General features: G+C 48.0%; 8 protein-coding genes and 5 non-coding genes across 15 annotated transcripts; 7 read left to right on the forward strand and 6 right to left on the reverse strand.

The window, feature by feature from the left end:
* Positions 1-3,654: 3,654 nt before the first annotated feature.
* LOC132265319 (importin-9) lies at positions 3,655-7,163 on the forward strand. Its single transcript, XM_059765915.1, has 3 exons — positions 3,655-3,981; positions 4,053-6,773; positions 6,835-7,163. The coding sequence occupies exons 1-3, from the start codon at positions 3,858-3,860 to the stop codon at positions 7,026-7,028; spliced, it is 3,039 nt and encodes a 1,012-aa protein (XP_059621898.1). The 5' UTR covers positions 3,655-3,857; the 3' UTR covers positions 7,029-7,163.
* A 534-nt stretch (positions 7,164-7,697) lies between these two features.
* Positions 7,698-11,406, forward strand: LOC132265321 (transketolase-like protein 2). The gene is made up of 2 exons (XM_059765917.1): positions 7,698-7,888; positions 9,492-11,406. Exons 1-2 carry the CDS (start codon positions 7,782-7,784, stop codon positions 11,266-11,268), a joined length of 1,884 nt encoding a protein of 627 aa, XP_059621900.1. The 5' UTR covers positions 7,698-7,781; the 3' UTR covers positions 11,269-11,406.
* A 26-nt stretch (positions 11,407-11,432) lies between these two features.
* Positions 11,433-12,970, reverse strand: LOC132265323 (syntaxin-18). 2 transcript variants are annotated; one of them, XR_009468571.1, is made up of 3 exons: positions 12,028-12,970; positions 11,632-11,971; positions 11,433-11,574 (listed from the first exon to the last, which is right to left on the reverse strand). XR_009468571.1 is itself a non-coding variant. In XM_059765921.1 (2 exons), the coding sequence occupies exons 1-2, from the start codon at positions 12,877-12,879 to the stop codon at positions 11,783-11,785; spliced, it is 1,041 nt and encodes a 346-aa protein (XP_059621904.1). In that variant the 5' UTR covers positions 12,880-12,970; the 3' UTR covers positions 11,433-11,782. The 2 variants fall into 2 exon arrangements, 1 of the variants encoding a protein (XP_059621904.1); XM_059765921.1 differs by having other exon boundaries at positions 11,433-11,971.
* Positions 12,971-13,109: 139 nt separating this feature from the next.
* LOC132265322 (kynurenine aminotransferase) lies at positions 13,110-15,648 on the forward strand. Of its 2 annotated transcripts, none has more exons than XM_059765918.1 (5): positions 13,110-13,273; positions 13,652-13,815; positions 13,870-14,254; positions 14,749-15,346; positions 15,408-15,648. In XM_059765918.1, exons 1-5 carry the CDS (start codon positions 13,214-13,216, stop codon positions 15,632-15,634), a joined length of 1,434 nt encoding a protein of 477 aa, XP_059621901.1. In that variant the 5' UTR covers positions 13,110-13,213; the 3' UTR covers positions 15,635-15,648. The 2 variants fall into 2 exon arrangements, with proteins under 2 accessions (XP_059621901.1, XP_059621902.1); XM_059765919.1 differs by lacking the exon at positions 13,110-13,273 and adding an exon at positions 13,316-13,403.
* A 7-nt stretch (positions 15,649-15,655) lies between these two features.
* LOC132265324 (cytochrome c oxidase subunit 5A, mitochondrial) lies at positions 15,656-16,452 on the reverse strand. Its single transcript, XM_059765922.1, has 2 exons — positions 16,355-16,452; positions 15,656-16,263 (listed from the first exon to the last, which is right to left on the reverse strand). Exon 2 carries the CDS (start codon positions 16,239-16,241, stop codon positions 15,780-15,782), a length of 462 nt encoding a protein of 153 aa, XP_059621905.1. The 5' UTR covers positions 16,242-16,263; positions 16,355-16,452; the 3' UTR covers positions 15,656-15,779.
* Positions 16,453-18,303: 1,851 nt separating this feature from the next.
* On the forward strand, positions 18,304-18,422 carry LOC132265482 (5S ribosomal RNA). The gene has a single exon (XR_009468586.1). It is a non-coding gene; the product is annotated as a 5S ribosomal RNA (ribosomal RNA).
* A 115-nt stretch (positions 18,423-18,537) lies between these two features.
* On the reverse strand, positions 18,538-18,656 carry LOC132265475 (5S ribosomal RNA). Its single transcript, XR_009468579.1, has one exon. It is a non-coding gene; the product is annotated as a 5S ribosomal RNA (ribosomal RNA).
* Positions 18,657-18,891: 235 nt separating this feature from the next.
* Positions 18,892-19,010, reverse strand: LOC132265481 (5S ribosomal RNA). The gene has a single exon (XR_009468585.1). It is a non-coding gene; the product is annotated as a 5S ribosomal RNA (ribosomal RNA).
* Positions 19,011-19,212: 202 nt separating this feature from the next.
* Positions 19,213-19,331, forward strand: LOC132265483 (5S ribosomal RNA). Its single transcript, XR_009468587.1, has one exon. It is a non-coding gene; the product is annotated as a 5S ribosomal RNA (ribosomal RNA).
* A 142-nt stretch (positions 19,332-19,473) lies between these two features.
* On the forward strand, positions 19,474-19,544 carry Trnag-gcc (transfer RNA glycine (anticodon GCC)). Its single transcript has one exon. It is a non-coding gene; the product is annotated as a tRNA-Gly (tRNA).
* A 103-nt stretch (positions 19,545-19,647) lies between these two features.
* LOC132264550 (protein mago nashi) lies at positions 19,648-20,316 on the reverse strand. The gene is made up of 2 exons (XM_059764795.1): positions 19,947-20,316; positions 19,648-19,888 (listed from the first exon to the last, which is right to left on the reverse strand). Exons 1-2 carry the CDS (start codon positions 20,205-20,207, stop codon positions 19,706-19,708), a joined length of 444 nt encoding a protein of 147 aa, XP_059620778.1. The 5' UTR covers positions 20,208-20,316; the 3' UTR covers positions 19,648-19,705.
* Positions 20,317-20,405: 89 nt separating this feature from the next.
* On the forward strand, positions 20,406-22,683 carry LOC132264705 (protein germ cell-less). The gene is made up of 7 exons (XM_059764991.1): positions 20,406-20,610; positions 20,675-20,958; positions 21,021-21,241; positions 21,302-21,453; positions 21,527-22,035; positions 22,128-22,346; positions 22,407-22,683. Exons 2-7 carry the CDS (start codon positions 20,831-20,833, stop codon positions 22,678-22,680), a joined length of 1,503 nt encoding a protein of 500 aa, XP_059620974.1. The 5' UTR covers positions 20,406-20,610; positions 20,675-20,830; the 3' UTR covers positions 22,681-22,683.
* A 663-nt stretch (positions 22,684-23,346) lies between these two features.
* On the reverse strand, positions 23,347-24,499 carry LOC132264706 (uncharacterized). Its single transcript, XM_059764992.1, has 6 exons — positions 24,368-24,499; positions 24,008-24,121; positions 23,785-23,945; positions 23,628-23,727; positions 23,518-23,568; positions 23,347-23,460 (listed from the first exon to the last, which is right to left on the reverse strand). The coding sequence occupies exons 2-6, from the start codon at positions 24,119-24,121 to the stop codon at positions 23,377-23,379; spliced, it is 510 nt and encodes a 169-aa protein (XP_059620975.1). The 5' UTR covers positions 24,368-24,499; the 3' UTR covers positions 23,347-23,376.

Here is a 24,499-nt window from a genome sequence, read left to right on the forward strand (position 1 = left end):
AATACTCATTGGGACCTTTCTTCGACACTCACCACCGAACAAAACATCCGGAAGATGAGCGCAAAGCTCTCTCTCAGTCACGCTCTTCGCTATTTTGTTGCCACTCCTGGAGCGAGTGTGAGAGTGAGTTGGAATTATCTTGGATAAAGATAAGATTCGAGATAAACCTCATGGTCGGAAGGCTAATGGACGATGGTGTGAGGAAGTGATTTTATTGAAAAGAATCACCATGGTTTCGTTTATTTCGTGGCATTCGTTCCGGTCTCTCTTTGGCCATTCTGCATGGACTTTGCGATATAATCTGGCAAAAATGTAAGTCTTTTCAATTAGCTGTGGTGCTCTAATAAAAGTTCTTTGCACTCACATCGTGATTTAGATATGATTTATGTAGTGAAAATGACTTCACAGGTAAGTTCATTGATTTCTCCTTAAGTGTGACTCTCTGAAACTATATTATCCATGTCATCAACTCTGCTCGCAAATAAATTTATCCTTTGATGCCACAGATCTAAGCACCCCTTAAATTTCTTGGATGTGGACTTCTTTTCGTCACACCATTGTGCCCCCATTACGGAGAGTGGAGTACACAAAACGCCCCATTCTCCCTAATAATATAGCCGAAGAACAAAGACCACCCACACTCGCAGAGCAGCATTTTGGCGAAAGAGCGACTTGCTGGAGTCGATGGGGCTCAAAAGGGTGTGCGCCTCTTATAAACACATATTTAATAACAGCGGCTGGGATGCCTTATGGTGTTCACATGTGAGAGGGAATCTTGGTGCGCCCCTCTGAGAGTCTTAAAGGTCGGAAGAGATGCCTTTCTTCGAAATTCTTAAAGTCTCCCCAGAGAATTCCCTATATTCACTGCCATAGGGCACACCTTTCGCAGCACTCCCGGCTCAAGTACCTAATATTTGCAGCCCATCCACCCACTCAAACCGCCCTCAGCCACTGAGGAAGGCAACTCACGGTGCAGACGCAACCTCAATATCAAAAATACCGCAGGACATATATTTACGCCAGAAATTCATACCGCATCAACACTCAACCATCTTCAGCTACATAATTGACTGGAATTAGTTAGAAACTTCCACAAAAAGACGCATACACACATTGGAGGAAATTATTCATTTGCCTCCCAAATGCCTCACGAATTCACCCCCTGAACTTCCTCAATGGGTATAGTTTGTAAATAATTGAGGATATATTGTGTACTTTTTTCCAAGAAGTATCTATTCATTGTTGCTCAGCACTGGGGAACAATCTCTTGGATTTCTTTCGAACCACCCACTCTATAATTCATGGATTCCATGTGAATGCCTCAGTGAGTGGCCCGAAGGAGCGAAAAGAGTTGCCGATCCCTCGAATAAGGAGGCAATAATTCGAAGGAAAACAGACATAAACAAATCCGATTGATTGTCGGAAGGCAATCATGCAATTGGATTATTTTCTCCTCTATTTCCAGAGAGCGTGATTTTAAGGGTCATTGAGAAACTGGATTGAATTGCATTCACACCACTAGATGACTCTATACGGCATGTGAGCCGAGTTCAAAGGTTACACCCGCGGATCTTGATGTTTTCATTTTGCCACATAGAGCTAAAACCCACACATGTATTCATGAATTCACACTTTCCACTTTCCTCCCCCGCGAGCTATAATTTAATATTTATAGCACATCATGTTGGGGGCGTGCAAAAAAACTGTGAGAAAATTGCAATTCAATTGATACAGATTCCCTCTATGAATATGATCCGAAACGGATCTTTTGTGGTGGCAAAAAAGCCGCGGCATTTTCTTCCGCCCCACAAAATACCGCCACCACGCGCGTCACTTTGCCGAATGAGAGATAAATTGTTGCCAATTGAATTTATTCTGCGGATGGTAGCCGCAAAACACATGTGGGAAGGTCGGTGGGTGTCCCGCCTCGGGAGGGGTGATCTCATGAGGTGACGATACTCATGGCATATACCCAATGTTCACGCTCCCACAGAGTCATTTTTCTTGTGAATATTTTATATCGGGAAAATACAGATACGCAGAGAAATAAGTTGGGAAAATCGATGAAATATTTATCTAAAGCCTCTTTCCGTGACTGCGGGCGTCTCTGAGATTCCTCGCGAGACGGGATTTTGTGGCTGAGAATGAATTGATGCTGGAGCATCTAGGAAATTTATGAAGTTTACTTATTCTCCGCTTGTCTTCTCCCATGCATTTTTCACCAAATTGTAGTCATCTCTCCTCACAGCATTATTAATATTGCTTCTTATGAAATTTAAAATTGAAATTTACACTGGCCGATTAAATTAGGGGAGACGGAAGCATCTTTGGTGACTTCTGAGAACCTCTCAAATATGAAATATGTACAAAACTGACGGTGAAATTTTCAGAAATATTCCACACCGCCTCTTATAAACTCACTCAATTTTGCTCCTATATATCCTCAAGAGTGTAGTATTTCCGGAAGAGACGAGGTTGACGGCAATCGTGAGCAGATGACGAAGTTGAGCCTCTGATTTTGTAATTTAATCAGCTTAGATATTCACATGTGACGGTGGGTTTCTCCAACCCAATTTCCGTTTCATTTTCAATTTAATTTCAAAACCATTTCTCTACATATCATCAGAATACATTCACAGAGGTGCAAAAAGATGGAGCATCACATTTCCATCACCCCATTTGTTATCGCTCCGGTGAGAGTCGAGCAAAAAAAAAGAGTATTGTTACAGATACAATATTTGCTATCAATAATAAATGCTTTAACTATTGGAAATTCGCATCAATTTATCGAATGGTGTTCCTATGTAAAATAAATATGTCGATGTCCTTTCAGTTGCAGTTTATCTGTGAGCCAATTTATCGCACTGTGCAATTCGGTTCGAAATAAATTGCTCCAATGAGGCAATGATGGGGGGAAAATGGCAAAGCGTACCACAGCATAGTGGCGCGGAAAAAAGCGGAATATAGCTGCAGAGGAATTATTAATTGAAATCACGACAACGTGTTCGAAATATATTCATTTGGCGTCGCACAAATTGTTTTCAAGAGCCAGTCGCGGGGCTCCAGGAGTGACACGGGGCGCAATTAAATACATTTTAGCCAAAATATCGGGCTGATTTCATTGGCTTGTGATTTAATTTTCGATTGGACCACGCGATGGGATTTAATTAATTTCTAAAATACACAATCCAATATTACACAAATACACTTTTCCCACCTGAAAGGCCATTATTATTCACAGCAGCGCGCATTCAATTCATCAGTTATTGTGTTGGGCGGACTTATCAAAATTTCATTGGATCAATTTCTACTAAATTACTTACAGATTGTTGACAGTGATAAGTTATCACTAATTGCACATATCGCAATTAATCTTCTCTGTGAGAAATCTCAAAAAGAGAATTTCTCTGAAATAAATAAAACTTTTATTGAATGAAATTCATCAACTTCATTTCTGAAGTTTAGAATTTAATTTAATAATTTTATGCTTCATGTTATAAAACGGAAGAAAATGAGCAGTTTTAGCCCACACTTCTAACCAGCATTTCTTTTATTGAATTTTGAAATAAAATCAGTTGAATAAATTCTTAAGACGGTTTTTTATTGGCGCATTTCTGATTCTGATATTTCTTAGCAAAGACACACTCTCCTTCATGCTCATCACCCTCGTCGTGCTTATGCTTTGTGCTTCAAGCATGTTCATTTTTTTAGGCGCCGGCTTTTGACACTCGCCACCGACATAACCTCAAATAGTGTCTGCCGTAAACATCCTGAGTGTTTCTCTTAAAATCCCGAGAAAATCCGTGAAAAGTGTACAAATTTATGTGTTAATCGTCCAATAAGCACTTCCTTGCATCATGTTTCAGAACGCCGACAAGATAAAAGAGGCAATCTATGAGGAATTGCACAATATACTCAATCCAGACACGTCCATCAGGAGTTCCGGAGAGGAGCGTCTGGCTCAGCTCAAATTCACGGACGGTGGGTATTTTCTCAGCATTCTGAGGACACCGAGAGTGGACTGATGAGCTTTCGTTGGGCATTTTTTGCAGGATATGGCGTTTATCTGGCAGAGATTGTGATGAATCAGTCCTTCGACTTGTCCCTACGCCAACTGGCTTCGGTGATGCTGAAGCAGTACGTGGAGGCGCACTGGTGTCCGGATGACAACACACAGATCGCCGCGTGCGACCAGGCGAAGAAGATGATCAAGAACATCCTGCCCAACGGACTGTACGACTCCAATAGCAAGATCCGCTCGGCGGTGGCTTACACGATATCCACGATAGCATCTTACGATTGGCCAACCAACTGGAACGAGTTGTTTGACATAATCGTGAAGTGCCTGGAGGGCAATGACGACTCCGTGCACGGTGCCATGCAGGTGCTGGTGGAGTTCACATATGACCTGGATCAGCAGATCACCGACGTGGGGCCCATTATCATCTCGGAGGTGTGTCGAATCTTTGAGGCGGACTCGGCCTTCAGCGTGACAACGCGCTCGTGTGCCGTTGACATATTCAAGGCTCTCCTCAAGGCCATTAACACACACATCCCGTCAAAGCAGGCGCAGGCGGAGATGCTGAACCCGGTGCTGCCCAAGTTCCTCGAGAAGATGATCACCAGCCTCACGCTGCCCAATGGGCCCACCAGCAACTTCTCCATGAAGAAGTCCATCCTCAAGGTCCTCTGTTACATGATCCGCGACATGCCGCGCTTCATCCAGCCGCACATCAGCACAATCCTGCCGCCCATTTGGCAGCTCATGACTCAGATGGCGGACATGTACGTGAAGATCTCAGTCAATCGGAGCGTCGAGTCGCCGTTCGCGGACAATGACGACGATGACGAGTCGTCCAACTTCTCCTCGATGATCCTGCAGCTGTTCGACTTCATCCAGGGCATCATCGAGTCCGGCAAGTTCAAGTCCACCATCCACAGCGTGCTCACGGACCTCATCTACATCATGGTGGTGTACATGCAGATCACCGAGGAGCAGATCGAGAACTGGACTGACGATCCTGAGAACTTCGTCCAGGATGACGACGAGGAGGGCACAGACTTCTCCATTCGCGTGTCCGCCCAGGATGTGCTGCTCATCCTTTCGCAGGAGTACGAGATGAAGGTGCTGCCGTCACTGTCAGAGGCTCTGTCGCGGCACTGCGTTGTGGCGGACGCGGAAAAGAACGCAGGGAATGGGAACTGGTGGAAGATTCACGAGGCGTGCATGCTCACAGTTGGCAACTACGAGGTCCTGATTGCTGAGCAGGATGAGAAGGGAGAGAATGTGTTCAATCTGTCAGAGTACCTCAATCTGGTGCGGAATCTGATGAACCACGGCGTGTGGCCCTTCCTCTCGGGGCGCTGCATCTGGCTCATGAGTCAGTTCTCCAAGTCCAATGTGTACACCATGCAGCTCCTCACGGAAGTGCTGGACACCACGCTCAACTACATCGGAGACGACAAGCCAATCGTCCTGCGCATCAGTGCCATCAGGGCGGTGCACTGCTTCTGCGAGAATCTCGAGGGAGCGTCAGATGAGAAGAGGAACCTGCTGCTGTCGAAGCTGAATGGCTTCGTGGAGGGAATCCTCGCACTTGCTGGCATGGGAAAGCAGAATCTGCTCAACTTGATCCTGGAAACACTGCAGGCTGTGATCTCCTTTGACCAGCAATTCACTGCGTCCATCCAGGCGAAAATGATTCCACTCACTATTGCCGTCTTCCTCAAGCATCACGACGATCCTTTCACGCTGGAACTGGTGCACGATCTTCTGCGGACACTGTCGCAGAACTCCTACTGCTTGCAGCCTCTCCAGGAGAAGCTCATTCCCACGATCGTGAGCATCCTGAATCTGCAGCGGGAACAGGCGGGCTCCTTCACACCCGCCACCGCGCTGGAGGTCCTCCAGACCCTCGTGGTGAACTGCAAGCCTCCGCTGAGTGATAGTCTAGTCGAGAGCGCCTTCCCGGCGATGGTGCACAGCATCCTGCGCTCTGACGATCCCGCCGTGATCCAGAACGGCGGCGAGTGTCTGCGCGCCTTCGTGCACGTATCACCGGAACAGGTGTTCAAATATAAGAACGGCGAAGGTCTCAACTACATCATGCAAGTCACGACCATGCTGCTCAATCCCACCAATAACGAGTCTACTGCGGCCTTCGCGGGGAAACTCGTGATCACACTCATCACGAAGGCGGGCGATTTCCTGGGCGAGAACATTGACCTGCTGCTCAAGGGTGTGATCAGCAAATTGCAGCTCGTGAGTGCGCTCAGCATCGCCATGAGTCTCCTGCTCACCTTCGCTCATCTCTTCCTCACGCAAATGGAGGCGGTGCTGAACTTCCTCAGCACCGTTCCCGGACCCACGGGAGAGCCCGCCATGGCGTTCGTGTTCGGCAACTGGCTCAATCGCCACGCCGACTTCTACGGCACGTACGAGCGGAAGGTGAGCATAATGGCGCTGTGTAAGATCTTCGAGTACGGAGTGACGTCGAAGGACATTCGCATCACGTCGGTGACGATCAAGGAGCACGTGAAGCATCACATCACGTCCAAGCCGCGCACGCGCTCGCAAACAGTCGATCAGTGGCTGTCGATTCCCATTCTCGTGAAGATCTTCAAGCTCATTATTGGCGAACTGGTGTATCTGCAGGAGTACGAAGTGGCGGGAGAGGAATCCGACGATGCCACTGACGACGAGGAGGAGGATCCCAATCAGTCGCAAGAAGTGCAAGTCTATCTCTCTGGCCGGATCTTCAACAGATACGAAGGTATGTGAATTTGCGTGGGAATTGAGAGGAGAAACACTGTCTATGCTCTCATTTCTTGCAGAGGAAGTGGAGAAGAATGATCCTCTCTTGGAGGAGCTCATCCGGCAGGAGCCCATGTTCCAGAACTCCATGGAGGAGAACCTCACGAAATTCCTGCAGAACTTCAGTCGGGACGAGCACTTCAGGGAGTTCGCTCAGCATCTCAATGACGACGAGAAGAGCACTCTTCAGCGATATGTTGAGATGACTCTGTAAACCCACATTGGCAATACTCTGGCATATTTTTCTATACCGATGTACATTTTTGAGCATTTTGAGGCGATCAATTCGAATGAGTGAAGCGAAAAGTGATGTGATAGAGACAAACATGAATATAAATTTGCATTCAAATTGGAAATACTAATATTTTCTGTTGATGCATGTCATTTAGGCGTGTGACTAGCAATTATTTGTTATTATGTGTAATTCATTAATTCTGCCTACGACTTCTCTCCATAATAAGCTAATACATAGAAAAGTGCATGGAACTTATCAACATAACCGGTGTCACATTGCTGCTCATTTGTGTGCAAAACGAGATTAATAGCTTGATTGAATTTATCATGTGAGCGTTCGCTAAACGATAACTGTCTATCAAAGTCATTACAAGAGTGAAAGTGAGAGTAATTCGCTGAGATAAAAAAAAACGTGTTTGCTGCGTCTGGGAAATGAACCGCGGATTCGCGCGCCTTCAATTGTCCTTCCAGGCGCTCCACATCGGAGAGACAGACAGATGGGGAACTGTGCGAGAGGGAGAGAGCGAGAGTGTGTGGCTGGAAGAGGTCCAGCGCGCATTCTACCGGCTAGAATCGGCACCATCCCCTCCCCAACTTCCACATGTCGTGTGAGCCGAGCGGGTCATTCCAGTCGACTGGAGACAGTCGGCATCCGTCTGTCGTGTGGTCAGGTTCTTTATCGCCTCATTTGCGGATTATCAGCAGTGTTTCAGTGCCCCAGAAGCGCCCCAAGATGCCCAACTATCACAAGCCCGAGTCGAAGACTGTGCAGGAGTTGAAGGACATCGCACACCGCCTGCGAATTCACTCCATCACGTCCACGCAAGTGACCAAATCAGGGTGAGTGCGGTCCACAAAACTCTCCGGTTCCATTACATAAAGTGGACATTTTTGCCGAGTAATGTGTCTCCCCATTTCACTCTCCCCGTACTTTCCTCGGCGGTGGCATGATCCACGCCATTACATCACTCGCCAAGCACTTCATCTCGGCAAAAAAAACTGCTCAATTACGCAAATTTGGGGCCGCCACGTGGTTTCTCAGCGTCTCAGGGCTCCAGCCGGCGACCTTCAGCAGCTCCCAATGCGCGAGTGCGAGTGAGACAGCATGATGAAAGGGCGCTTTTTGCCGGCAAAAATCCAGAACTTATCTAACTGTTTTTCGCCTCAAAGCCACATTCAGCGTGGCGATTCTCACGCCCAACCGATAATGGGGAATTTTCCGATAAGAATGCGCGACACAATTGGCCACTCTCAATTGCTGGCAATTGGAAGAGTGGCCAAAATGCCACTGGAAAATGCGCCTCCGCTGATCAATTGATCGGCGAAAATAGCAGCCACAGTCTGCGGGTGACCTGCAAATGACCTCAGCTGTGCATACAGAATTGAGCGTTTTGCGCTCACTATTTAAATATTGCATAAATGCAAGAGAGTTTGACTATTAAAATTGTGGAAAATTTTGTGATATTATCTTGTCGTGTCGATAGAGAATATAATCGCTTTATAGTAAAATGTGTGACTGATTGACGGGTTTATCAGTCTGAGAAATGAGAGCAGTCATGCAAAAATAAGTGTTTTTAAATACTTTGAAGGTGAATTTTCATCAGAAACTAATTAATTTCTCTCAATTCTAATGATTTAGATTGAATTTGCCTTGAAAAAGACACGTGATGGTGTACGAAAATCTAACTCTCCTGTACCAAAAACTCAGCCTTCTTCTACTGGTCAAAATCTTTATGTTTATATCAATATCAAAAATAGTCCTTCAGGCTTGTTTTTAGGGCAAATTTGTCATTTTCCAGCAGGAAGAAGAGCATTAATATTACGCCAAAGCGTATTTTTTAATCATTTAAATAGCAAAATTCATTGCTTGGGGTCGATTTTCAGTTTAGATTGCAATGATTAAGTTGACCATGTTATCAGCAGAGCTTATCAACTTGATTTTGCAAAATTTCCAACAGAAATTATTGTGTTTGATAAGCCAGATTAGAAATCATGTGAATTAATCTAATTTCCAATGAAGCAATTCAGCGCGGATTATGATTTGAGCTAAAAAGTGTGCCAATCAGAGCCATTCAAATCATATAATCGCAAACTAATCAGTTTCCCTATCTTGGTTGTATATAAAAACAATTTACACTCCATTTCCGCGCCTTATCAGCGCTGCAACCACTATCGGCGATAGTGAAGGCGATTTGTGTCGCGGAGTGATAAACCCTCTTGGTAAGCGCGTAAATTGTGGATTTTGCTCTCACTCTGGCGGGGCAATAAAAGCATAATAAGAGGAGTGTTGAAAAATGCCGACAGATCAGATTTACATGAAAATCCATTCACATCAGAGAATGTTCTTGCACGAAAGACCGCGAAGAGTTGCGTGTGTGGGTCAAGGATTTGTGAATGACTGCGGCGCGGTTACTCACGTGGCTTTTCTCTGTTTCGTCCTCAGGCACCCGACGTCATGTGCGTCGATCGCCGAGATCATGTCTGTGCTCTTCTTCCACACGATGCGCTACAAGGTGAACGTGCCACGCGACGCGTCCAGTGATCGCTTCATCCTGTCCAAGGGACACGCCGCGCCCATTCTGTACGCCGCCTGGGCGGAGGCGGGCCTGTTCCCGGTGGCGGAGCTGCAGAATCTGCGCAAGGTGGACTCGGACCTCGAGGGCCATCCCACGCCCAGACTCAGCTTCGTGGACGTGGGCTCGGGATCGCTGGGCCAGGGCGTGGCCGTGGGATGCGGCATGGCGTACGTGGGCAAGAACTTCGACAAGGCGGCGTACAGGACGTACGTGCTGGTGGGCGACGGAGAGTCCGCCGAGGGCTCGATCTGGGAGAGTCTCCACTTCGCCGGACACTACAAGCTCAACAATCTGTGCGTGATCTTCGACGTGAATCGCCTGGGACAGTCCGATCCCACGCCACTTCAGCACCAGATGGAGATCTACCGCAAGCGCCTCGAGTCCTTCGGCTTCAACGCACTCGTGGTGGATGGACATGATATTGAGGAGTTGTGCAAGGCATTCTTCGAGGCCGCCAACACCACTGATCGTCCCACGGCCGTGATCGCCAAGACGTTCAAGGGCAAGTTCTTCCCTGACATTGAGGATCTGGAGAACTGGCACGGGAAGCCTCTGGGCGATCAGGCTGATCGCGTGATTAAGCATCTGGCGGGATTGATCAGCAATGCCGGGCCGCTGCAAATCGCCCCGCAGAAGCCCCTCCTCGATGACGCTCCGGTTGTGGATATTTCCAACATTCAGCTTGCGTCGCCGCCTAATTACAAACTGGGCGAAACCGTGGCCACACGATTGGCCTATGGCACCGCCTTGGCCAAGATTGCCGTCAACAATGCCCGCGTGATCGCCCTGGACGGCGACACGAAGAACTCCACGTTCTCGGAGAAGCTGAAGAAGGCCTTCCCGGAGCGCTACATTGAGTGCTTCATCGCCGAGCAGAATCTCGTGGGGGTGGCGACCGGAGCGGCCTGTCGCGACCGCACAGTGGCCTTCGTGTCCACCTTCGCCACTTTCTTCACGCGTGCCTTCGATCAGATCCGCATGGGCGCGATCTCACAGACCAACGTGAACTTCGTGGGCTCGCACTGCGGCGTGAGCATTGGCGAAGATGGGCCCAGCCAGATGGGTCTGGAGGACATCGCCCTATTCCGATCAGTGCACGGCAGCACTGTCTTCTATCCCTCGGATGCCGTGAGCTGCGAGCGTGCCGTGGAGCTGGCCGCCAACACGAAGGGCATCTGCTTCATTCGCACCTCGCGGCCCAACACGGCCGTGATCTATCGCAACGACGAGGTGTTCCAGGTCGGCAAGGCGAAGGTCGTGAGGAAGTCGCAACAGGATCAGGTGCTGATCGTGGGCGCTGGCATCACGCTTTACGAGGCCATCAATGCGGCCAATGAGCTCGAGAAGACAGGCGTGCACGTGCGCATCCTCGATCCGTTCACCGTGAAGCCACTTGACAAGGAGGCGCTCATTGCCAATGCCCAGCAGTGCGGCGGGCGCGTGATCACCGTAGAGGATCACTACAAAGAGGGTGGCCTGGGCGAGGCGGTGATGTCGGCGCTGTCCACGCAGCGCAATGTGGTGGTGAAACAGCTCGCGGTGACGAAGTTGCCGAGATCAGGACCTCCGACTGTCCTCATTGATCTCTTTGGCATCTCTGCTCGCCACATCGTGGCGGCCGTGTCGGAGGTTCTCAAGCTGTAAGCGCGGGACTTGGTGGCGGGCTCCACTGGAGCATATCTCACAACACTTCTCTGGGCTGGTGGTGTCAATGACCCTCTTTTGTAATTGCTTTGGCTTTCTGTCTCAGTTTCAATAAAGAAAAAATCACTCCTTATTACAGTTAATTTGTCATTTATATGGATTCTATCGAGATTCAATGCTTGTTACATTCTTTAAAGTGGCGAGACTTCAGCTCTTGTATTGCAAGGAGAATTGCTTCGTAGCGCTTCAGCTTTTCAGTGAGTTCTATCACGAGAGAGCGAGTAATTTCATCGAGTTCCTCAAGGCCTAAGACGGACGAGTAAATCAAGTCAGAATCTCACAGCTTTCCTACTAGATTCTCACCTTTGAGGAAGATTATGCAAGAGTGGAGATCTTTGGCATTTGAGGCCGAAAAGTCCTCAGAATCCGAAGAGTCGTTAAAATCCATTCACAATTCGGGCTTTTTGGGTTTATAAGCAATTTTTGTGACAAATTCCCAGGCTTACACGATTTATTAGTCGTTATACCAGTCCAGGAAGAGCAAGCTAAAGGACATGACGAGGAGAAAGAAGAGTATCCATACCCTGAGTCCGGCATTCCGCTGAATTGCCTGCTTTATCTGCTCATTGGCGTCTTTGACGTTCTCCGTGGTGCCGACGACCGTGTTGGAGATCCTCTCAATGTCAGCCTTCTGGAGAGTCACCTGGAAGGGCACAGAAGTGATCAGCATCGACCATGAAATCCTGCAAAGACACATACCTTCTCAGTGAAGATGTCCTGCAACTGGGCAATGTCCACGACATTCCTCTCAATCTGCTCCACTTCCTCGGCCAGGCCCTGGAGTTCGTGGAACAGCTGCACGTTCTCCGACTCGAACATCTGAATGTCCTCGGCACTGAGCTTCCCTCCCTCATCATAGGCGGACTCATTGTGGGCGATCTCCTCGTCCAGAGACAGCCGACCCGACAGCGATTTTCTCTCCTTCGACGAGTCCGCCTTCCTCTCCTCGTCCGATCGCTCCAGCAACGCCTCGTCCTCCTCCTCCTCATCCTCCGAACTCCGCATCTCCTCGCGAGCCTTGGGCGGTGTGTAAGGCACCACTGGGATCTTCTTCTTGTCCGACTCCAGCTTGATGAACTTGTAAGTCTCCAATTCCCTCTGAACTCTGTGCTTCTTCTGCCTCGCGTGGATGTCATTCACAGCCTTCAGGTAGTCCGTGAGTGTCTCCAGGACAATCTGCATGTGCTCCCTCATCTGCTGCGGCGACCTCTTCTCCGCACCTCGGCAATCCTGGCGGAAGTCCAGAATCAACTGAGTGCAGAAGTTCACCACCTTCTCGCTCTCCTGGTCAATCAAGTCCCTCTCCTCGTCCGTCATCTGAGCGGAGTTCTTCAGATGACACGCGAACTTCATGTACGCCGCTCGATTCTCCACCAGGAAGTCCCTCAGTTGCGTGATTTTGTGCCGGATATCCTTCGACCGGCCATTGAAGTCGAGCTCTGAGTTGGCAGGCCGCTTCTTCAGGATGCGATTCTTGTCCGGCACGGGCAGGGATTTGTTCTTGAGGCGGATCGTCTTGACGCAGGCCTTGAAGAGAGGCGTCACGTCCATTTTCACGGCAAAACACAGAGAAATTGAGGATAATTCTTGAGAAAAACGCGTTCACAGACTGTTTGCGTGTCACAACATGACGTTTCTTGAGTTAGGCTCTCCTGAGCTCCGGCACAAGTCACTGCTATTGCTAGCAAATGCCGATACTTTTGCGTTGATAATTACAGTTGTTTCACTTCCTCCCCTTCTTTGGATTTCCTAGTTTCGGAAAATGACTGTACATTTTGTGTATTCATCTATCTCTTAACTTTTACGAAGGCTTTCCGCCTAGTGTCTGTCCAGAATCACATTTAGCCATGAACTTGGTTGGGTTCATCGGCTGTGATGTGTGCTTATGATCACCAGTCACCAGAGGGCAGTGCCCAGCCAATCAGCTGTCGCGCCATGTGATCGTGTATGTATTCCACACGAAAAAAGCATTTATCGCGAATATTTGCATATAATTCTTACATAATCCCCCTGTTTGTCTTCTTCTCTGTGATAGGAACCTTGCATTTATCCCAAATTCTACCAAATAATTAATCGTACGTAGGGGAGAATGGGGTTTTCCGGGGCGTCTGTGCACTCTTGTTGGCCACTCGAAGGAGGTCAGAGGAGACTTTTCTGGCCATTTCCTCCAGAAAAGCCGCAAATGATAGCAATTTTACAGCAATTAAATGCCCAAACACTATCACAGAGTGCTATCAGATGTGTATTTGCCTCGTAAAATAGCTGTCAAGTGGCCTTTATCTCTGTGTATCGCTCACTGTGGCTTGCGGCTTCTCTTCCGCAGATGAGCACCTTCACTCGATTGCTGGCGAGGAGAGTGGATTTGCTGCGCCCGTGTCAAACAGTGCCACGAATTCACCAGTTGGATCGCAACCTCTGCACAAGCACCATGAGCGGCAACAAGTTCGACCTGCCAAAGCGCTACCGCGGCAGCACAGAGAGCGTCTGGTGAGCATTTCCAGCCCATCTTCTGCGCACTTGTCCTAATCTCCTCTCTTTCAGGGTTGAGTACATTCAGCTGGCGCTGCAGTACAAGCCGCTGAATCTGGGCCAGGGCTTCCCGGACTATCCACCGCCCTCGTATGTTACGGAGGCCCTGCAAACGGTCGCGTCGTCGAACCCCATGCTGATGCAGTACACGCGCGGATTCGGGCATCCCAGGCTCGTGACGCAGCTCAAGAAGCTCTACTCGGGGCTCGTGGGCAGGGACCTGAACGAGCAGACGGAGGTGCTGGTGACTGTGGGCGCCTACGAGGCTCTCTTCTGCATCATGCAAGGACACGTGGATGACGGGGACGAGGTGATCATCATCGAGCCTTTCTTCGACTGCTACGAGCCCATGGTGAAGGCCGCGGGAGGCATTCCCCGATTCATTCCACTGAAACCGGTGAGTCGCCTGACCCTTGCCTTCTTCTAAGTGTTTGCTGAATATGGACCAATTGCGTGGCAAGAATCAGACGCAAATACTTGTTTTATCCACTTGATCTGCCAGCAAAAGTGTATAAAAAACATTTTCTGCGTGACGCAAAAGTTTTATGACCTCCTTTTGGCGCTTTTGGCCATGTAGCTTGGAAAATTCCATCAAAATTATTGTCTATGGCAAAAATTGTCTACTCGCGCTGCACTTAAGGAAAGGCAGAGGAAACAATAGTTCAGATATCAGTATATTCCATCTGTGTTTTCCGGTTAATATGACCTTTATTAGGAAGAAGATTGCGTCTTGTTTACAGAGTGATTTGCAATTTCCACATATCTATTTATTCACATTAGATAAAGCAATGATAATGTATCAAATTCCAAGCCCACAAATTAGCAATCTAATTAGGATGGAATATAGGTCGATTAGAAAGACACTAAAAAGCAAAAAATTGTGCTCTGCAGAAGACGACTGGCGGAGAAATCAGCGCTGGCGATTGGGTGCTGGATGAGAAGGAGCTGGAATCCCTGTTCAACAGCAAGACAAAGGCCATCATCCTCAACACACCGCATAATCCGCTGGGCAAGGTGTTCAGCCGCCAGGAGCTGGAGGTGATTGCGAACCTGTGCAAGAAATGGAACGTCCTGTGCGTGGCGGATGAGGTGTACGAGTGGATGGTGTTCAAGCCGTACGAGCACATCCGGATCTGCACGCTGCCCGGGATGTGGGAGCGCACGCTGACGGTGGGATCGGCCGGGAAGACCTTCTCGGTGACGGGCTGGAAGCTGGGCTGGGCCTATGGGCCGGCGAATTTGATGAAGAACATCCAGATGGTGCACCAGAACTGCGTTTACACGTGCTCAACGCCCATCCAAGAGGCTGTGGCGCTGGGATTCGAGAAGGAGTTGGCCAGGATGGAGTCCCCAGAGTCGTACTTTCACTCCATCAAGGGCGAACTGCAGACCAAGAGGGACTACATGGCGCAGTTCCTGAAAGAGGTCGGGATGCACCCGACACTGCCGCAGGGAGGGTACTTCATGATCGCCGACTGGTCGCCTCTGGGTAAGTGCGATCGTGAGAGCGCTTATCAATGGCTCGTTGTGCAACATTATCTCTCCCGCAGTGGACAAGGTGGACATGGCGAGCGAGAGTGATGCCCAGAAGGACTATCGCTTCACCAAGTGGATGACGAAGAAGGTGGGCTTGCAAGGCATCCCGCCATCGGCTTTCTACAGCGTGCCAAACAAGCCCCTCGGCGAGAACTTCGTCCGCTACTGCTACTTCAAGAAGGACGAGAACCTCGCCAAGGCGGCCGAGATCCTGCGCACGTGGCAACAGCACAAACTGTGAATCCCAGGAAAGCCCATCAAATGGATTGCCTAATTTTGACCATTTATTTTTGGTGAATTACCCAGTTTTAAATACATTTTACGCTGATGGCTGGAACTGGCTACGCATAACCTCACTCACGAGCTGATGATTACATAACAAATCTCTAATCCTCCCAGACGGTCTTGAGGGCCAACTCGGGGGTGTCGTAGCCCAGCTCCTCGGGCGTGTTCACGCCCAGCTGGTCGAGAGTGGGCCGAATCTCGGACAGGAGATACGGATAGATCTCAGCCTTCTTCGGGCCGCACTTGTCGATCACACCCTCCAGCCACCTGATGGCCAGCGCGTAGTCATTCACGCGCCTGCACGCCTTCAGACCGGCAATGATGATCTTGGGCTCCGGCACCAGATCCATACCCAGAATGTCATTCATTCCCTTCCGGACTTCCCAGCCATCAATGTCGGGCCGGTTGAAGTAGGCCTCATAGCGAGCATCGAACTCCTCATCTGTCTCCACGGGGCCTCCGTGGCTCTGACGGACAGCCGCAACGGCTCCCAAGCGGGGCACCGTGAGCCCCATGGAGCCACGAGCCACTTTCACGAGCTGAGACGCCACCGATCGGAACATTCTGCCACAGCAATCCTACAGCCTGCGGATCAAATGGGGAGCAAGAGTGAGTCAGGACAGTGTTTCTCACAGGATTTGTGAGGCTTTAGCAAGAAAATCTATTGAATAATCACCTGAAAAATAGCGTGAAAATTTTTCTCACTGACACTGACAATTGCCCGACTGACCGCACCCACGATTTAATGCCTATTTATCGCCCATCGCGTATGAGTTCCGTGTAGATTGGAGACTTTTTAAATTCACTAACGGTCTTTATTCACTCATCTCTGCATCAAAAAACGACGACCATTTAGAAGATGACGAAGGCATTTCCTGTGCATTGTCCCTCGAAGAATGCCCATCTTCCTTGAATTTCTTCTGCGATGGCTGAAAAGCTGATGTCTGCTGTGAAGAGTCCCAATCCAATCCTTGACGACTTCTCTTCATTTGCGTGTTGTAGCTCTGCGGGGAGAAGAACTGCCGATTCACTGATTCACGCTTCTGTCCGTAGAAATCTCTCCAAGAAGGTGGATTGAGCGCTGAGGAAGCTGAGCTATTCTGAACCATATTAAAAGTGGAAGCCCTCTGAAAGATGCTATCATCTCCAGAAGCTGCCAGAGTAGACCAAACGCCAGATCCCATAGTCACAGAAGCACCTTCCTCGATTCTGGGCACTTGAAACTCCCCCGTGAGCACCTTCATGGCATATTCGAGCTTGTGTTTATCTGTCTCTGCGTTCTGCTTGTCAAGGCTCTGCACCTGAAGCCGGGAAACCTTCGCCGATCCTGTTGTAAATTCCCTCTGAAGTGTTTGGCTAGCTCCGCACATTTTGCACTGCCAGTTTTTGGCTTGCATCACACTGTCCACCTAGAATATCAATATATTTAACAACTACTCCTCGTAAATAGCAATGTAAGTATATTATTCTTTGTATTACCCATACTTCCTGAAGAAAACAACATTGGAAACACTTGACAACATGAAAAAGCATTTTCCCCGCCGTGTTTTTTTACCACACACAACCTGTCCAGCTTGTCGATCGAATAAACGTTTTTTGCTTTAGCGCTGTACGGTCCCAGCGGTTGAAACGTCGAGGAGGAAGGAATTGAACTGATGTACTGACTGCGCCTACGATATATTGTCCATCGCGTATGAGTTTCGTGTAGATTTGAGCCTTTTTAAATTCACCAACGCTCTTTATTAATTCTCTTCCTCAAAAAACGACGACCATTTAGAGGATGACGAAGGCATTTCCTGTGCATTGTCCTTCGAAGAATCCTCATCTTCCTTGAATTTCTTCTTCAATGGCTGAAAATCATATGTCGGCGGCTTTGGAGACTTCCAATCCATTCCTTTACGACTTCTCTTCATTTGTGCGTAATCTAGTAGTTTCGGAAGTGGAGTGCTCTTCTTCTCATAGCTGTAGCTCTGCGGAGAGAAGAATTGCCTGGAATTCTCCTCAAATTCCCGCTTTTCCCTAGCAGATTCACGCTTCTGTCCGTAGAAATCTCTCCAAGAAGGTGTATTGAGCGCTGGGCTATTCAGAACCGTCTTAACAGTGGAAGCCTTCTGAAAGATGCTACCCTCTTCCTCTCCCTCATCCACAGAATCTGTCAGAGCAGACCAAACGCCAGATCCCACAGTCACAGAAGCACCTTCCGGCACTCCTTCCTCAATTTTGGGCACTTGAATTTCCCCAGTGAGCACCTTCATGGCATACTCGTGCTTCTGGTCATCTGTCTCTGTCTTCTGCATGTTAAGGCTCTGCACCTGAAGCCGGCAATCCTTCGCCGATCCTGTTGCAAACTCCCTCTGAAGTGTTTGGTTCTCTCCGCACATTTTGCACTGCCATTTCTTGGCTTTCTTCACACTGTCCACCTAAAACATCAATATGTTCAACAGCTACTCTTCGTAAATATGCAATGTAAGTATACTACCTGATAAAAATTACATTTGAAACACTTGACAACACGAAAAAGCATTTTCCCCGCCGTGTTTTTGTTTACCACACATAACCTGTCGAAAATATCAGCTGAAGTTGGTCGAAACGACGAAAGGGAAGGAATTGAACTGATGTGCTCTCGCCAACGTCCATACCACGTTGAAAGTACCGGTTCTCGTCCGATCACCGAAGTCAAGCGACGTCGGGCGCGGTTAGTACTTGGATGGGGGACCGCTTGGGAACACCGCGTGCCGTTGGCATCCTTTTTTTTCTTCTCAACCCTTCCAGGAATCAAAGGATAAAATTTTATACAACAAATATTTTGTACATTTGACAGAATAAGCTTTGAGAAGCTTTTAAGGGGAAAAAAAGGGATGTCAACGGCACGCGGTGTTCCCAAGCGGTCCCCCATCCAAGTACTAACCGCGCCCGACGTCGCTTGACTTCGGTGATCGGACGAGAACCGGTACTTTCAACGTGGTATGGCCGTTGACGAGGGAATCTCACCGCTGGCTTAACACACTGTGATTTTCAAGGGCGTTTTATCAATTAAATAAATATATATTAAAACTCTTTGTAAGAATTACTATAAAATTCGTTTATACATGAGTCGTTTCGAGAGCAAAAGAAAGTATGATAAGGGCTTGAAATGAAAAAATGACTTGCTTAATTTTGGCATGAGCTATTGAAAAGTACCGAATGAATTATTCATTGAGGAGCAAAAAAGGATGCCAACGGCACGCGGTGTTCCCAAGCGGTCCCCCATCCAAGTACTAACCGCGCCCGACGTCGCTTGACTTCGGTGATCGGACGAGAACCGGTACTTTCAACGTGGTATGGCCGTTGACGAGGGAATCTCTTCACAGGCTCAACACCCTCAACACATTGTGATTTTTAAGGTGGTATTACCAATAAAATAGTTATCATTAGCTATACAAATCGCTATTACTTAAATTTATATATATATGAGAAGAGCCTTGAGAGCGAAAGACAGTATTTATTAAATCAAAGAAAAATCGCAATGGGAAGGAATTTCATTGATGCGCTCTCGCCAACGTCCATACCACGTTGAAAGTACCGGTTCTCGTCCGATCACCGAAGTCAAGCGACGTCGGGCGCGGTTAGTACTTGGATGGGGGACCGCTTGGGAACACCGCGTGCCGTTGGCATCTCTTTTTTGTGCTCCCCAAATAACCAGAATGTGTGTTTTTGCTCTTCTCAATAGTTGCTCGCATGCATCGATGTAGTAAATTTTTGCTATTATTTTCACCTTGGTGCCGTATATGAGATATTTATTACATTACTCATCAAGCATCGGTGGTTCAGTGGTAGAATGCTCGCCTGCCACGCGGGCGGCCCGGGTTCGATTCCCGGCCGATGCACATCTTTTTTTATTATTAATTTCATTAAGTTGTTTTCATTATTTTACTCATATTATGTGCATTCATTTATTTCAGAAATTCTCAATTAATCTACGGTAGAGAGTTCATTTGAAAAAGTTACCTCTTTGATCTTTATTCATTTTCAGACGTCTGGCTATAATTTATATTGGCTTAATCTTGAAGTGCAGTCCAATGAGGGAGAACACCAGGCATTTGAGATCCTGAACGAGGTAGTAGAAGCCACGCAGGCCTTCTGGATCCTTTGATTGATTGACATCCACCAAAGATCCGGTTTTGGAAGTGGTGAAGGAGATGTGCTCATCGCCAATGACAATTTCCAGCTCCTGAGAAGCAAGGCAATGTTAGTGGGAGGGATTTAAAATGGAAATGGGGCGCTCTTGCCTGTCTCCCAACACGATCCGGTGGCGGCCAGAGAGCATCATCCTCAGCCATGATCTCCGAGTCCACAATGATTCTCTTCAGTTCCTCCATCACCGAGTGGTGGACATAAGCCTCCTTGCGGATCATCGTGTCGTTCTTGTAGTTGGAATTGTTGGCGTACCTCAGCTTTCCGTCGGGACGAAACTCAAACTCGAGGAACTCATGGCCAAACTTCCCCTTGTGGCCCACGTAGTAGCGCAAATAAAAGTCCTCAGTGGTCATTCTGCGATGATCACCTTTCCCGTGCAATTGCGGTGAAATTGAATGGGATAATTATGATATTTTCGCGAAACGATTCAGAATGGATTGCGTTGTTTTGACGTTTTGCCGGCGGACTAGTGTTGCATGATGGGAGTGTTATACGCCATGGCGGGCGCGCGTATAACAGTTGGTCATGCTCGAAAACGGACTTTCGCACTCGAAAACAGCTGAGAGGCATGGTTTTGTTTTTCACTGCTGGTGACTTCCGATTTATTTTGGGCGCATTTTGACCATTTGACGGTCAAGTATATCGCGAGAATATGCAATTTGTGCGCATCAAGTGACAGAGTGTCGAATTCAGAGTGAATTGGCAGTAAAGGAAAGTGCTGTAAGTCGACGTAAGTGGCCATAAATCAATCGAAAGGTAGGGGCCCTTTGTTGCAAAACGCCATGGCTTTTTTGCTCTTTCACTGAAAGCCTACTTTTAGCATTTGTTTACACTTCCCGCCTTGGGCGTGTGCTGGAAGCCCTCAAGCGCGGGGATCTATTTGCGTGCCCGAGCTGAGCGAGAGCAGTGGATGACGGAGGTTGAGACGAGAGACAGACGAGACCGTCTGCGATCAGTTGTGTAGCGATTGGACGCGATGGGAGCGTACTTGAGCAGCTTCAAGAGTGCCATAGAAGGTGTTGGTTTGACGGCGGGCGCGACAAGAAAGCGAAAACACAGTGAAAGCTCAGACGAGTCGCGATGCGAAGAGCAGCCACAGAAGAGGTGATTGTGTGTTGGGTAATCTGTCGCGGATTGTGCAATATATCGTGTTCGTTGCTTTGCAGGAAGAAGCTGATGACCACGGCTCAGTATGTGTATCAGGTGATGTTCAAGGAGGAGCACAAGTCGGATGTGGCTGTGCGGTGTCTGGGACGGACGTGGCACCTGCACAAGGTGTACCTCTGCCAAAGTGCCTACTTCTCCTCCATGTTTGGGGGCTCGTGGAAAGAGTCCGACCGGGATTTTATCAACATCGAGATCATTGACCCCAGCATTAGCATCGAAGGTGAGTGAGATTGACAAATGGAGCGGAAAGGCAGAGATCTCACGGCACACTCTCTTGCAGCACTCGATGCGGTCTTCGGCTCGCTGTATCTCGATGAGATCACCCTGGACAGAAAGGTGATCATACCAGTATTGGCGACGGCGGCTCTGTTTCAGCTCAACAGCCTCATTGAGAAGTGCTCAGAGGTCATGATAGAGTCCATCAATCCCAATGTAAGCCCTCTCCTCACCTCCCTTTACGCGAGCATTGCGTCTAATCCTGTGTCTCTGACCTTGTGCCTTCCAGACTGTGGTGTCCTATTACGAGGCGGCGTGCCAATATGGCGTGAACAACGTGAAGAGCGCCACCTTCGAGTGGCTGCAAGTGAACTTCCTCAACTTCTACACGAAGCACATGAAATTGCTAACGCAAGTGAATCTGGAGCTGCTGCACAAACTCATATCTAGTCCCGATTTGTTCGTCATGCAGACTGAGTATGCCATCTACTATCTGCTCAAGAACTGGATATACTTCCAACTCCATCCCGATGTGGAGGCCAAGGCGCGCGGGGATCTCAAGACCACCATTCAGACCTTCTACAATGACCTGGACAAGTCCCAGCCGTTCGTGGAGACGCGCCAGGGAAGGAAGTATGCGGTGCTATTCAGGGCGTTGCGCCTCAATTACCTACTCAACCACCATCGCGACATTGAGATTATCCTCAGGGATAATATCATACCGCAGGACTGGATTCACGCGCCGATTCTGCAACAGTGGGACGCCCTGCTCTGCTTCGATGAGTCCACGTACAATGGGTAATTCTCTCTCTCTCTCTCTCGAAATATTAATCTGCATTTTTATCGCTTCCTCCTTCACTTATGAGACTCCCCTTGAACTTGCTCAACAGTCCAATGGAGTGCGACGAGAAGACATTCGGTGAGCTGTGCATGCGATGCGGTCGAGTGCTGCAGAGCGAGGGATTCCAGAAGTGGCGCTGGACAGGATTCAACTTTGGCCTTGATCTCGTGTTCATTGTGGACACACGAAATTTATCGATTAAGCGAAATCACCGTCCGGAAAATGAGCGACTTCTCAGTCTTCAAGTGAAGCGAAAGTTTCTCGCCAGGTAAATTTAATTAATTCCATGATCTCATCGGCCATTCTGACATCATCCTCCACTTTTTAGAGTCACAGTCACCACGGTGAATAAGAATTTCCAGGTGAAGCATCGCCAGACGTCGGGAATCAAGACATTGACGCTGGACAAGAACGAGGAGGTGACTCTGATGCAATTCGACAAGGACTTGTCGTATCCTTTGATGATATCCATCAATATCCTCACCGTGTCACCGCGCATACCGGCCGAGAGCATTCACAGCAAGTCTCCGGTGGCGTCCGGCAGTTCCAGAGATAATCAGAGTCTCACCGAAGTGAACTTAAGCCACAGCGATGAAGTCTAAGCTGGGCGTTTTTTTTAATACATCGCGTATGTAAATGATATCTTTTAACATTTCAGTTGTGCGATTTTCGTTCTTTCCTTTCCAAAGGTATAATTCTCTTTATTACCTTTCCATTTTTTGCGTCTTCTTGCATACAAAATGAAATGCAATACGTGAATTTGTTGTAATATTAAGCAATTTACGATGACTCGTCCTCGCCACAAATCAAAGAGGGAATGAAATTATTATATATTTTTTGGAAGTGTTCAATTGTGGTCTCTCCAGAGGAGGAATCATGGCAAATGTTTTGCTATACAAATCGTACAAAAAAAAGAAGAACTTTGAAGTTACATAAAAATATCTTTTTTCTACATTAAATCTTATTTTTGTACTAATGCTACCATTGTAAGGTTGCAGAATAAAAAATGTGGATTAACAAATTGTTCCCATTTCATTTGGATGTTGAATGAGTACAAAATTGTGGACGGCATTTAGGAGATTCAAGTCTATTCATTACTGACTAAGCACTAAATATATGCGACGATACACACTTAAATATCTTTCTCTAAACACTATATAAATGAAAACGATCGCCAATCAATTGCTGCGACCGTGGAAATGTTTGAGTGTAAAAAATAGGGCAAACATGAGTGCAATTCATGTTGGTGCGTTGGTTTCATGTGAAAAATCAGTGAGATTCTCAAAGGATTTCTCCTTTTACGGCATGAGCAGCTCAATGTTGGGCGATTGGAGCTCCACGAAGATCTGATACTGCGAATACACGCACATCCAGCAGTAGATCTGGAAGAAAGAAGGTGTTAAACCCGCGTAATTAGAATTGTTACAAGTGTTTCTTACATTGTAGGCCATCCAGACGGCGTTCACGAGACTTGCGTAGGTGGCTTCAAGCTGAAAGATGCAGCATTGTTAGATTTAGGACACTTTTCTGGCCAACAGAGTCTACTTACGTAAATGTAGTAGCCGCCGATGAGCCAGAGACTGAAGACAAACTGGAAGAGAATGGCCACGCCACACAGGATGAGCCACGGAAGCATCCAGCCTCTCGTCCTGCAATTATTTCTGGTCAAACAATCTCCTTGACATCTCCAGAGACACTCTTCTTACGTGATCTTGATGCCGTAGTACAGCAAATAGGCGGACACGATGAGGAGGATGAAGTACAGGATGAAGAAACCGCCCACGATCTTCATTGAGCTCCGGATGTCTGTCTCAAAGAGCGGGGAATAGAGCTGTGTGGAGTCTCCGCCCAGGAGCATGTAGACAATCTGGAAGACAGGATCGAGAGGATCAGGAAATGCCTTCATCAGGAAGATCTAGGTTTCCTTACCATTGTGATGAGGACGACGCTGATGGCAGCTGTGTAGACAGCAACTGCATAGCTCCCGGACTTGACCGAGTTTGTCCAGATGCAAGGGGACCAACAGGATTCCAAAAGGACCATCTGCAAGGAGTTACATGACTTACTTCTCGATTTCTCATCCCTTCAACGAATAAACAGACAGTTCAGCCGTCGGGTTAAGTATTGTGTGGGAATTCGATGAAATATTTCAGCGAGGCGCCCCAAAAGCCTCCGAAAACAATACAACAGACCAGCCGGACACGCCTTGTTCCATTAACTCATCACTGTCATGCCACGTTTCATGCAAATTATGCATTATTCATCACTTCCACGGCAATTTCTTCTCACCTTTTAGCTTCTGTGACTACCCACGGTGCGAGTGAATGAGATTGCAGCCAGGAAAATGTGGTAAAATGCGTGAAAATGGGAAATTATAAACAATCAGCAGGGCAAGGAACACAAATAAACACGAAAACTCCG

Source organism: Phlebotomus argentipes, unplaced genomic scaffold (genome assembly GCF_947086385.1).
Source record: "Phlebotomus argentipes unplaced genomic scaffold, Phlebotomus argentipes genome assembly contig_2, whole genome shotgun sequence".
In the NCBI taxonomy this organism is placed as follows: Eukaryota; Metazoa; Arthropoda; class Insecta; order Diptera; family Psychodidae; genus Phlebotomus; species Phlebotomus argentipes.

Excerpts from the sequence above, each read along its gene's own strand:
- LOC132265321 (XM_059765917.1), top strand. The coding sequence starts at position 7,782 with ATGCCCAACTATCACAAGCCCGAGTCGAAGACTGTGCAGGAGTTGAAG. Across the intron at positions 7,889-9,491 it reads ACGCAAGTGACCAAATCAGG|GCACCCGACGTCATGTGCGT; the intron begins GTGAGTGCGGTC and ends TTTCGTCCTCAG.
- LOC132264706 (XM_059764992.1), bottom strand. The coding sequence starts at position 24,121 with ATGGTCCTTTTGGAATCCTGTTGGTCCCCTTGCATCTGGACAAACTCG. Across the intron at positions 23,946-24,007 it reads GCGTCGTCCTCATCACAATG|ATTGTCTACATGCTCCTGGG; the intron begins GTAAGGAAACCT and ends CCTGTCTTCCAG. Across the intron at positions 23,461-23,517 it reads CCGTCTGGATGGCCTACAAT|ATCTACTGCTGGATGTGCGT; the intron begins GTAAGAAACACT and ends TCTTTCTTCCAG.
- LOC132265322 (XM_059765918.1), top strand. The coding sequence starts at position 13,214 with ATGATCACCAGTCACCAGAGGGCAGTGCCCAGCCAATCAGCTGTCGCG. Across the intron at positions 13,816-13,869 it reads GGCAGCACAGAGAGCGTCTG|GGTTGAGTACATTCAGCTGG; the intron begins GTGAGCATTTCC and ends CCTCTCTTTCAG. Across the intron at positions 15,347-15,407 it reads CGCCGACTGGTCGCCTCTGG|TGGACAAGGTGGACATGGCG; the intron begins GTAAGTGCGATC and ends TCTCTCCCGCAG.
- LOC132265319 (XM_059765915.1), top strand. The coding sequence starts at position 3,858 with ATGTTTCAGAACGCCGACAAGATAAAAGAGGCAATCTATGAGGAATTG. Across the intron at positions 3,982-4,052 it reads TCAGCTCAAATTCACGGACG|GATATGGCGTTTATCTGGCA; the intron begins GTGGGTATTTTC and ends CATTTTTTGCAG. Across the intron at positions 6,774-6,834 it reads GATCTTCAACAGATACGAAG|AGGAAGTGGAGAAGAATGAT; the intron begins GTATGTGAATTT and ends CATTTCTTGCAG.
- LOC132265324 (XM_059765922.1), bottom strand. The coding sequence starts at position 16,241 with ATGTTCCGATCGGTGGCGTCTCAGCTCGTGAAAGTGGCTCGTGGCTCC.
- LOC132264550 (XM_059764795.1), bottom strand. The coding sequence starts at position 20,207 with ATGACCACTGAGGACTTTTATTTGCGCTACTACGTGGGCCACAAGGGG. Across the intron at positions 19,889-19,946 it reads CGGATCGTGTTGGGAGACAG|GAGCTGGAAATTGTCATTGG; the intron begins GCAAGAGCGCCC and ends CTTGCTTCTCAG.
- LOC132264705 (XM_059764991.1), top strand. The coding sequence starts at position 20,831 with ATGGGAGCGTACTTGAGCAGCTTCAAGAGTGCCATAGAAGGTGTTGGT. Across the intron at positions 20,959-21,020 it reads GAAGAGCAGCCACAGAAGAG|GAAGAAGCTGATGACCACGG; the intron begins GTGATTGTGTGT and ends GTTGCTTTGCAG. Across the intron at positions 22,036-22,127 it reads GATGAGTCCACGTACAATGG|TCCAATGGAGTGCGACGAGA; the intron begins GTAATTCTCTCT and ends CTTGCTCAACAG.
- LOC132265323 (XM_059765921.1), bottom strand. The coding sequence starts at position 12,879 with ATGGACGTGACGCCTCTCTTCAAGGCCTGCGTCAAGACGATCCGCCTC. Across the intron at positions 11,972-12,027 it reads AGGACATCTTCACTGAGAAG|GTGACTCTCCAGAAGGCTGA; the intron begins GTATGTGTCTTT and ends GTGCCCTTCCAG.